Consider the following 12,588-nt stretch of genomic DNA (forward strand, 5'->3'; position numbering starts at 1 on the left):
CAAAGTTATTGAATTTTTTGAACAGATCTTGTAGTATGCTACTTTTACTATCCTTTCTATGAAGAGCTTAAAAATTTCCGTTCACTACTTCTTTTTTCCCATTAACATTTACCCTGTCTCACAAGGGTTCTGCTGCATTCAAGTTCTGGTAATTTATTTTACTTAACTTGCCAGCCAGATGCCCTTCCAGGCACTGCAGTTGTCAGTTACCTAAGGGAAAGATGTCATGTGTGCCACCTATCTCTGAATTGTGTAAACTTTGGTCTGTCTGTGAGCATATTTTAACTCTTTGTGTATTGTGTTTTTTGAGACAGAAAGTGGGAACCAGCCTAGCAATTCCCTGAATGATAGTGGGACCCATCTAAAAACCACACTCATACTGACGAGTGCACTAACAGCGGTTTGTAATCCACTGTGTGGATTTGATCCGTGTCTGGCTCACCTTCCTGTCTCGCAAGCTAGTGCACTGTGCGTTATACTGCATGAGCAGGTAACAATTTCTGTTCACAATTCTCAAATAATGTTTATCTATTAAATTAAAGTACAAAAAAGAACTGAAATACACAGAGACAAAATAAACGTGGTTTATTATTAAATCCATGTATGTAAATAAACCAAATGATTTCAAATGCCCTTGTATGTACACATAACAAAATCTTTTCAACAAATGTTTCACAGAAATTGCCTTTTAAATGGGTAATTTTAGGCATACTTCAAATATTTACACGGTTCTCTGTAGAAAACTTAATAACTACGTTGTTTGTAAATAATATAAAAAATGCAAAACAATTACTCTGACATTAGCAGTAACAAAAAAGTTATAAACTTATAATGCAGCACTCATTTGTAAGTAAATAAAAAACCTGAATGTTATTGTAGACAATTCACTTTCACATACAAGATAAAATGAAAACAAACCAAGTTTCCGTTTCAGCTAAATGAACTAGTGAATGAGTCAGTCAGATTCTGGAGTTTACAAAAACAATACAGTTCACTTTCATGCACCACTTCACAACCACATGTACTGATTACATAATTACCATCTGCTGCTTCCGTGTCTTTCTCAGCAAAACTAGGTACTGTGTGGGAAAAGTCCAAACTTCTAAGAGATTGGTACATCATTTAGGAATCTAAATAAACTTGCTACATAATCAAAAGTCAAACATAAGAGTACACCTGTCTAAAACAGCAGTCTTCAGTACCAGAAACTAAAGATTATGAAATTTAAGATGTTGCTTTTGTCTTCAACTTCAAGCTTTAGAACAGCTTTGTTCCAGCAACACTTTATTCAGTTGCAAAGGGCCCTGTTGTGACACAGACATTTTTCTTCTGCTTAAATACAAATGCTTCAATGTTATTTGCATTTCTGAGAGAACAAATGTACACACAAGCAACCACAGTTCATGGATGCACAATCATACAGTTATATAATATAAAACATACATATTCATCACTGACTCAATAATCCTAGAGTCTAGAAGAAAGAAAAGAACTAAATAATACAAAGTAATAAGGGGAACAGTACATGTAGTATCTACAAATCTTGAGGCCATATTTTAAAGAAAATACAAGCTTCTAACAATCTTCTTAAGTATTTCACATTATGTTTTTAAGACTAGGCATGTTTAAATGCGATCACAGCAGTTATCAGTCTTATAATTAATGCGCCTTAACTCTACACATCAGAATGTACAATGTTTATAACACAATACAAACTCAAATTTAACCTAATACATGTTCAGACTCAGTTTTCATTGAAGTAATGGTTAGTATTCTCAATATATCACCAATGAACAAGTGAGAATGCCATTAATGCGTTTTACATTTTCTGTTCTTTTGGATGGATGTACCTCAACCATATTTCTGGAAGAAGGTCCTTAGGATGGTCTTTTGGTGCTTTTATCGTGTTTGAAGCATATGGGAGAACATAGTGAATTGTCCCTGGTGCCTTCTGATGTTCAAAATAATGCTGAAAATGAAGATGTCAACTGTACACAAGAGTTTGCAATATTTTAATGCAAATAAACTGAAACAAAGGTATAGCTGAATGCTATTCTTAGGCTAAGTGATTTACTTAGCCTCATACCTGACAAGACAGAATGGCATTTATAAATAAACAACATCGCACTTACAAATAGCTTTATTTAAATTGCTCAGTATTGCAATACTTCACCTCCATAATTTATTAAGTAATGGCCTCAAAATGTATCACACATATCAGGCATAGTATTAAAAAAATAGACCATAAGACAACAAATAGGATGACAGCTTTCATCTCTTTGAGTTATAGGAAGGAAGAAGGAATTGTTAACGAGCCTCCAATTATGACATACTAGCTGAGTACCCAGCATTAATGTGCCTTGTTTTTATTCCAATTCCATTAGTCCATCTCCTCCAGTCCTCTCTCTCAATCTATTTTCCCCTCCCACCTCTCTATCCATCTCCTTCTCCCCTATATCTGTTTCTCCCTCTCTGCCTGTCCATCTCTTCCTCCCCCCTTCTTTCTCCACATTTTCACCTCCATGCCAATAGGAGGTTGCTGGTCCTTAACCCCACAGTACTCTTTCTAGATAGTAAGTAATATGTGTACTAAGTTTGGCTGAAATTGACTCAGATTCTTAGAAGCTGCTTTAGAACTGCCACTTTTTGTTTTCACGCAGCTAAAGGTTTATGACATCACATCTCCTGAACTACAAGTTGTACAATGATATATTTTTGCAGGTTCATTTAATGGTTTACGTGAATACTGTGTGCAAACTGTGTTGCAAATAGAATTATTAGTAAAGAAGCAATAAATTAAAAGGTCATGTTTGATGCAGCAGTTTTACTGCACGAACAATGGAATTATAGTAAGTGATAAACTTTTTTTCCTTTCATAATCTTGTGTGTGTGTGTTGGGTGGGGGTGGAGGGGGGGGGGGGGGAGTGCATAAACAAGAAAAAATCTTGTAAGGGTTTGCAATTGCGTGTAAAGTTCATTGCAAGTCATTAAGTGCTCTCATTCTCAAATAATAGACAAGTATATTCTGGCTATCTGCAAGTCCTAAGCTACACAGCTTTCTCCCCCATTCCCACCCCTTTGACGGGTAGGTGGTTCTTACTCCCACAGTGTTTTTTTTTTTTTTTTTTCTCTCTCCAGACAGAAAGTGCCATGTGTACCAAGTGTGGTTAAAATAATCCCAGTGATTTAGGAGGAGATGTGGAACATACATCCATTGTTATAATGTGTATGGATTAGTGTATATAAAAGAACAAGAGGAATACAAGTGCAGAGGGAAAAAGGAAGAATGACAGTGAGGGCCTAACATCTCATTAACAAGTAATGCCCTTATATATGAAGCAAAAGCTCATTTGGACAAGGATGGCATAGGGCATTGGCTGATAGCCTAACCACAAAAACCATCCAGAAATTAACCAGAAGTGATTTAAGAAAAGTTGAAAACAGGTTAGCTGGGCAGGGTTCGAAACATTGCTCCTCCCAAATAGGGAGAAAAGAGGGGCTTTACTAACTTCATTCATATTTCAACTTTGCTTTTGTCCTGGATAATTTCCATTGACATATTAAATGGACAAAATGTTGATTTCACGGTGTCAGGAGTTCTGTTGAAGAAATCCAGATACTGTTGATAAACAAAACAACTAACCAATTAAAAGAAAACATTAACTGAAGTGAAAAGACAAATACAAAAATGCAATTACTGAAACAAATGAGGAAATATGAATGATTAGCAAATCCAGTGTTGAGCTTTTGGACTTAATATTTGCCATGATATAGGAAGAAAATGAAATGAATGAGGAATATATTGGAGCTGTAACAGAGAGAGAGAAATCCCTCTGATACAGACTAATGAGATATATCCATTTTGGGAGAAAAGGAAAAAAAATGTACGGCAAAATATAAAGTCAAAAGGTTTATTAACCACAACATTGGAATTAAAACATAATGCACATATATTTGCATCGAAACATTCAAATCAGTTACCTGTAACATCATCTTCTGACCCAGACCCTGTTGCTCCCACCATACACCCCTTTTTACTCAGAGAAAATCCAAACGGGTGGAAAGCTGGGGAATATACAGTATATACAAGAACAATAAGAACAGAAGGTCAAGAAGGAAGTGCTCTTATTAAAAAGGATATACAGCAGGGATGCAGTCTTTCTCCTCTACTGTTTAACTTATACATCCAAGAAGCAATGTGTGAAATAAAATGAAGGTTGACAAGTGGATTTAAAATTCAGGGGGAGAAGATACTGATAACAAGATGACACTGCTATCCTCAGTAACAGTGAGGAGGAATTACAGGAGGCGCCAAGTGGAATGAACAACGTAATGCAGATTGTTCCAGCTCAAGTGCCCATGTGCTGAGGTGGACAGGGGTGGAGAAACAGCTCAGACATATGCAATCTGGGAGTGGGGCTGTAAACTACATGATCGTACGCCCAGCTGAATGCCCATAGGCAGGAGTGAACAAATGGATAGCAAAAGCAACAGTGATCAGCAGTAAACTGAACACCAAACTTTGGGATCAGATACAGTCAGTTCTGGGGACCAGATACAGTCAGTTCCACAACAAAGTGTGCACCATTATCTGCATGAAATAAGACACTAACATAAATATACATTTACATGAAAATACAAATTATTACTAACTGCATAATTACCTAATAGTTAATTCAGTCACCGGCATCATCAATTATAGCTTGGCACCTTTTCACAAGATTTTCTGCACATTCTCTTAGTAATGATTTCTATATCGTCTTGATTTTATGTGACAGCTGCTTCTAAGTATATACTGAATTCCTGTTAAGATTTATGTTAATATATGAACTAACATTTTCCATCAGATTTGCATCCAAGACATTGCAGTCCAGTCCATCGTAGACATCCCATTGTCTTGTTTCCACACTGTACAGAGACAGCTGCCATGTTTCAGATCATTATCCTCTTGAAGCACCCAGTTTGCCTTGTTCAAACCAAATAGCTTCTTAAAGGACCTAAGAAGGTATTTTGATAAATCTTGCACTTTTTTCAGTGTTTAAACTGGCTGTAAATAAGTGCAAATAGCCAAAACTATGTTTAGAGAAACATCCCCAAACATGCACTTTTACCAGGTGTTTGACAGTCCATTGAAGCAATCTTTCACACTTCATACACCAGTCTTTTGAAAGACGAGATCAGGCCCAAAAAGATGATTTACAGGGAATACTGCCTTGTAATGCTTCAGATATTTTGTATTTGTTTTAAAATTCAATCGACAAAACAAAACATTCAACTCTCACACTGTTTATCCATACACTGTGCAAAAGTTCATTGATTACAGATTCGAGACCACCACCAGAGATGTCACTGCAGACGTTATATTTAAAATTATGGTGTACACTTTCTTGTGGAACTGACTGTACTTAGTGAATGAGGGAATTCTACATCTCTGATGCAAAATAATGCATTGTGGGTGAAGAGAGGAGGCTATGAGAAGCAAACTAGCACAGGCAAACAGATTGATTCTCTCTAAAATAAGTCCACTAGTACAAAAAACAAGCTTTCATTTAAGGAAGAATGGCTGAGAATGTACATCTGGAGCACAATGCTGACTGGAATTCAATCATCGACTGTAGTAAAAAAAGTAGAATCATAAAGTTTGAAATGTGATGTTACAGAAGGATCCTGAAGATTTATCGCCCTGATAATATAAATCAAGTGGTTAATGCAGAAATGGCAAGGAAAGGAATGTATAGGAAACACTTAACGGATGAAAGGACAGGATGATACAGTACATGTTAAGACATCAGGCATTATCTTCCACAGTACCAGAAGAATTCACACTGTGGACACCTGTGCTAGTCACTTTTGCTGAAAATTTCCTTTTATGCATGCACTGAAAATACAACTTCCAGCAGCTTTTAGAAACAGATAGCTAATATTAAAAGCTAATACAGCTTTTTGGGGGAAAAGAAAGAAAAAAAAATCTACTGGCAGACGGTTACAGGTGGCCTCCACAAAGTCGGTTATCACAGTGGCACTCTAGCTGAAGTTGCTGCAGATAGAAGTTGCAGATACAGTCATATACCACAGTTGCTGGCCTAGGGCAACTAGTAAAGGACAAGTCACGAACACTACCTATATTTTGAAAATGATTTCAGATCTTTAAGACATCACTTTGGCTATTCACCTCACAAATTCTATTGTTTACAGTTACTGTTGACATACAGCAACAATTTGTGTGCCAACAAATGTAAAAATCCATCTTCTTGGAATCACAGTACATTTCCCCCATATCACCCACATTGCTCACAAAAGCATTACACAGTTTACATAATGAAGGTATTCGTGTAACTGCCTCACTGACATTCAATAAAATGAGTATATTTGCAACAAATGGGGCTATGTGTAAAGTTGTTTACATATTTAGATAACGCAGAGGACCATGTGTTCTGAATCATGTCAGAATAGGTAGAGTAGGAATGTCTTTAAGGCATGCACTAGTGATATAAAATTTTTCTTGCTGTGTTGTGTATTACACCACACTAATAACATATATAAAAAACATGGATACTCTGTAGCTAGCTCGTATGAGAACATACCCGATACATAGTCCTGGGGAACATAACTTTCCAATATTTTTAAAAAATTATACTCTCTTTCCCTCGAGTTTTTTGTCAGTCCTATTGATACAGAGGGATATGGTCTGTACGGCAAGAAGAAAATCTCAAAGATTACATTTGTTCACAGTGTATCATGATAAGACTCAGTTAGCAAGTAAAATATCACAGCGGAAATTACAGATAGCTCTTACACTGCATATGCTTTCAACATGTTCCACTGGAAGATTTATAGTATGTACCTTAAAAGGATGCTCATTGGCATGTTTGTAAATGTAAAGATACAGCTGCCTTGGTTCCTTGGGAGGCATCATTAGTTTGGAAATGTATGGAGTAACATTGCAATATGTCAGCTTCTTCGGGAAATACTCTGGGTTTTTTTGCGCATAATCCATGAATTGCTCTAATCCTATCACCAATAATCTGCAATGAGAAGAAAAATTATATTCTAGATATAATCAAGACAGAACAAAAATGGAAACTAATTTATATTACATTTCTAATTCAGTATAAATGTCCTCAAAATTTCTCTCTTTTGCCCAGATCATATATGATAACATATAAACCATGTATGGATGTAATCACAAAATATTAATAAGAGTATTTTAAGATATCTAACACAGTATCAGTAGAATCGCCACTATCATATGTTTGGTAAGTGGTGAACACACAGATATATGCATGTAATATTTGAGAAATAAAAAACATTTTCATCTAATAAGAGAGATAAAAAAACCTAAGTTTTTGACTTATATATCATCTAGGCACACAACATATTCAGGAAAGACTGCAAGCAGCCACTTTCTGGTACAAATTATTTTTCTGCACGAGATTGTGTGCTTTGACTTACCTACGTATGACTTACCTACGTATGACTTAAAGAAGTTACACTACTGTTGTTCTTCATTTTGAATGTTGCAGCCTCTTTTGATATATAACTGACATAGTTTGCATAACAGTAATAGTCGTAGTAGTAGTAGTAGTAGTAGTAGTAACAACAAAGTATAGCTTGGAACAATGGAACACCAGACTACACACAAATAATGGACAATAACGTTTATAGTACTGGATTATATAGACAAAAAGGGTAGTATTTCAGGACAATTCTTTGTTTCTACTCTATTTACATATGCTCAACTCTTCTCTCCAGACTGACACACGTTTTGCTATAAGCTTCACGAAAACCACAAATTAATTAAGTATCTATCCCTTTTAAACGGATGACATTAAACTATTTGCTAGATATGACATGAACCAAAATGAACGGTTCGTATTGTCAAATGATTAAGTGATGATTTTTGCTTTCAACCTGGCACTGACGAATATGCAGAACAAAGCATTGTTAGAGGGAACTTGTACAGGCAGAGGACACTCATTTGGATGAAAGTATCAGTATTAGAAATCTCGAACATGGAGAGGCTCACAAGTACCTTGGTATACAAGAAAATACAGACATTGTAAATGAAACAGTAAAGAAAGGAGTTTTTCAAGAATACTGCAGCAGGGTCAAGCTATTGTTTGGCACTAAATTCTGCTCTGTGGACAAGGTCAGGGATACAGTGAAAGCGTACAACCTTTCTCCTTTCACTTTTAGTCACTTGGGATAGACCTGCGTGCTATGTTTTACTCCTAGTGCAATCATTTATTTTATTTTATTGTATTTATTTATTTTTTGGAATAGTCGTACCAGTGAGCTATGGTAGGGAGATGGATGCATTTTATTACATTATTTTTCATCCCTTCTTTATTCTCAACTGTACTCATTGTATCAGCGATTTTATTTATGTGATTCATTTCTGTCTACTTCTCGTGGTTGGTATGGAAATTTGAATGGCATGGAGTGTGCCGTCTGCACAAATGTTACAAGATAGCTTTTATAGATACTGAGTGTACAGTCTCATGGTGCCATCAACTTTAATTTTATTTTCTGGCTAGCAAAGAAGACATGAGAAGCAAAGATGAGTGGGGATCTGCAGGTTTGGGAGGCCATGGTTGGTAGTCAGTCTTCCCCCTACCCCGCCCAACACTTTCCAGAAGCACATCTGTTCTTTGGTGGCATCATGTTAGGCACTCAAATGCTGACACTGGAGATGAACAGTTCATTTTCATATGTGCTCCATGAATTGTATTCTCAATGAGGATATTGTACGTGAAATATATAGCTTGAAGTACACACCTATCCATTCCTTTTGAGGTGGTATCTGTTATTAGACTCGAGGGAGAGTTTTTTATTCATTTAATTAATTAAATTTTGAAGACAACTTGATTGCATAGTGGCCCTTTGCTGTAAACAACGGGCACATTTTGTGATCATGGCTGCATAAGATTTATGAGTGACATACCTTAGGTTGAAACATTCCTTTGTGTGCCACATTAAGTTGAGATTACATATGCATGAAGTGTACAATTAAGTCAAGAATAGATGCATATGAATTCTTTTGTACAGACAAGTATGCATAAAGGGTGAGTACATTGATTAACTATTGTCTCCAGAGCACCTTGTGGTTGCTGGCTGCACAGACAATGAGGAGAGAACATGCTTGATCAAAGTTCAGTCCAGGATAACATGTGGACAATTATGTTAATATATCTAGCGTGAGTCTTGTCCAAGTTGTTTGTAGATCTTATTTTGGAGGGAAAATATTTTACTGACCTTGAACTAATTAGGTGCATGTGAAAATGTGTATTGACAAGTAGGGGATTTGATGTGTCATAATAATATTTAGTGAGAGTCGCAGTACAATAACAATTAATGGAAAAGATTAGTATAAAATAATAATGATAATAATAATTACCATGAATAGCACTGTGCACCCCAGAGCTAACATTGACAGACAATACGTGAGGTGAAAGGATGAAGGACAAGGTCTGAGACAGATAGAGCAGCATTTTTCAATGCCATAGTTGGATTTGGCAGGTGTGTAACCCAACACACATGAATAACCCCGCAAATGCATGAAATAATAAGGTCTGAGGTGGGAAATGAAATAAGAGGAATTATAACTCCAGCTAAAGTTGTTGCAAGAAATTTATTACAAATGCAAAAGGTAGTGATATCAACTTACATCTGGAATGTAATGTCAAAAGTGAGGCTCAGAACTTGCTGAAACTACCACGAAGAAAGAAATCTCTGCATGATCAGTGCCAAAATTGTCTGAAAAATTCGAACATTGACAGATATCAGACACATCTGTGGTTACAAGAGGAAGAATAAGCACAGAGTCAGAGTCTCTAACAGTGGTTGGACAAGATCAAGGTCTTCAGATGAAAAACTATGAAAAAGTAATAGTGAAACCCACTCAAGGTAACAGATGTTGGCTTTGCAAAGAATACCTTGATACCAACTAATATCAGGCTGCCCTATCTTGATGAAGAATGACTACCTCAAGAGACACAATAAGGTGTACTTATGCCATCACTGGCAAATTTTCAGAGCTCTAGGACTATAAAATTTATCCAACAAACTGAGCAACATTAATAGTAAGGTGACTAAGAAGAATTTGAAATATAAGAATCTGAGCACTGAGGCTGACTGAATGTTGAATATAAAAAGTCATATCATTGGTGCCTTGGGATAAATGCCTCATAACTTGAAACATACTCTGTCTAGACGCTGAACACAAAATACGATACTGTGCAGAGCAACTCATATCTTGTGTAAAGTAATACAGAATAACTTAACTCACTACATCTATTACTCAAGAAACTGGAAGGTATGGCAGCAATAATAGGTGTAAAACACAAACTGACATCAGTAACTACATAGGCATAATTATTTTCTGACAGTCTACAATACATTTCATGATGTCAACTTAGCAGCGAGATATAAATTTGACCTATGTCATCTACATTAGGTCCACCTGAGAGTGATGTTCCTGAGGATACAGCAAGACACTAAAATGCACTGTATGGCAGTGCAGATGATTTTACTGATAACTCTTACTATGAAACTTCCTGGCAGATTAAAACTGTGTGCCGGACCGAGACTCGAACTCGGGACCTTTGCCTTTCGCGGGCAAGTGCTCTACTAACTGAGCTACCCAAGCATGACTCACGCCCCGTCCTCACAGCTTTACTTCTGCCAGTACCTCGTCTCCTACCTTCCAAACTTTACAGAAGCAGGAGAGCTTCTGTAAAGTTTGAAAGGTAGGAGACAAGGCACTGGCTCGCAGGAGAGCTTCTGTAAAGTTTGGAAGGTAGGAAACGAGGTACTGGCAGAAGTAAAGCTGTGAGGACGGGGCGTGAGTCGTGCTTGGGTAGCTCAGTTGGTAGAGCACTTGCCCGCGAAAGGCAAAGGTCCCGAGTTCGAGTCCCGGTCCGGCACACAGTTTTAATCTGCCAGGAAGTTTCATATCAGCGCACACTCTGCTGTAGAGTGAAAATTTCATTCTAGAAACAACCCCTAGGGTGTGGCTAAGCCATGTCTCTGCAATATCCTTTCTTTCAGGAGTGCTAGTTCTGCAAGGTTCGCAGGAGAGCTTCTGTAAAGTTTGGAAGGTAGAAGACGAGATACTGGCAGAAGTAAAGCTGTGAGGACGGGGCGCGAGTCGTGCTTGGGTAGCTCAGTTGGTAGAGCACTAGCCCGCGACAGGCAAAGGTCCCGAGTTCGAGTCTCGGTCCGGCACACAGTTTTAATCTGCCAGGAAGTTTCATATCAGCGCACACTCCGCTGTAGAGTGAAAATTTCATTCTAGAAACTCTTACTATATCTATGAATGTTTCTTTGTCCCCTTTAATCAGCAGTCTGCAGATGCTTTTAGTTTTGCTGCAACCTTGTCTTTACTCAGAGGCACTAAAAAGTTGAAGACCAGACTGAGATTACTGTGTGTCTGGGCACATATAATAATGAGGCATTGTTTGTATCAAGTAGCCTATGGACAAGGAGACCATATGCTCACAGTGAGATTCTACTATATAATGTCCTGCAATTTTATTACCATAATTACAATTACATCATTGAGATGAACTCTAATGCAAATGCTATACATCAAATACTGATCAGAACTATCCAGCAATGAGACCTAATACATTTAAATGCATAGTACAGCGGTAATACATCACTGTGGCTATTTAGTAATGTCAATCAGTTTTTCATACACTAGTATCACACAGTATGGTAGTGTTTAAAGGTGCAAGAGGGAACTAATAGCTGAAGCATTCAAAACAAATTAAGAGAAGAATAATAAAAGTATCTGTATTAAGCCACTTAAGTATAATTGTGAAAGACATACAGATGTGTGTGATAAATAGTCCTCAGCTGCAGTGCTCAACCAAAATCATAATCAACTTTTTTGAATCACGGAAACAAATTACATATTACGAGTGTTGCCCTGAAAGTAATGCACCACAATTTTTTTTCTTCAACAATTCGTTATTGAACATAATGAGAGTTACGCACATGAAAGAATGGTGTTTTATCTGCATACCCTATTTTTCCACTTAATCTCCATTCCATTCTACGGCCTTCCTCCAGCCCAAAACAAGAGTGTGCATGCCCTGACAGGACCAATCCTTGGTCTAGTGACGGAGCCAGTGCTTCACTGTATGAATCACCTCCTCATTCTTCTCAAAATGTCTTCCGCGAATGTATCTTGTAACGCCCCAAGGACAGAAAACCCCAATTAACAAATTTTTTGGAAACTTAATGTAGGGAATTGAGTTATCTTGACAGTCATAGCAACTATTGATGATAAAATCTACACTGGTAATATTTTGATTAACACCTATATCACTCAAATCTGAGAATAGCATACAAAAAGGGGAGATGAGAGGAAAGGATTATCATAGATTCTTTATCAAACATCTATAGAATAAATTCAAAATCCAAGAAAGTAATTCAGTTCAAGATAACATTTACCACGGAAGAGAGTTGTACCCGCATCAAAAAGGAAATTCAATGCGACTACAATGCAACTCGGACATGGAAATGTTCAGTTAGTTAGTTGTGCTCGAGTCGCTCAAGAGTACTTTTGCGATAGTTGTCTGG

General features: G+C 37.1%; 1 protein-coding gene across 2 annotated transcripts in view; it reads right to left on the bottom strand.

The window, feature by feature from the left end:
- Positions 1-560: 560 nt before the first annotated feature.
- Positions 561-12,588, bottom strand: part of LOC124613035 (GON-4-like protein) — a 187,593-nt gene continuing 175,565 nt past the window's right edge. Inside the window, exons 13-14 of one of the 2 annotated variants that reach the window (XM_047141604.1) lie at positions 6,845-7,025; positions 561-1,969 (exon numbers count right to left, since the gene is read on the bottom strand). In XM_047141604.1, the coding sequence (XP_046997560.1) occupies positions 1,820-1,969; positions 6,845-7,025 (331 nt within the window). In that variant the 3' untranslated portion in view covers positions 561-1,819. The remainder of the gene's footprint in view (positions 1,970-6,844; positions 7,026-12,588) is intronic. The other variant, XM_047141605.1, reaches the window with a different exon arrangement.

The sequence above is a fragment of the Schistocerca americana genome, chromosome 4, assembly GCF_021461395.2.
Source record: "Schistocerca americana isolate TAMUIC-IGC-003095 chromosome 4, iqSchAmer2.1, whole genome shotgun sequence".
NCBI classification, from domain to species: domain Eukaryota; kingdom Metazoa; phylum Arthropoda; class Insecta; order Orthoptera; family Acrididae; genus Schistocerca; species Schistocerca americana.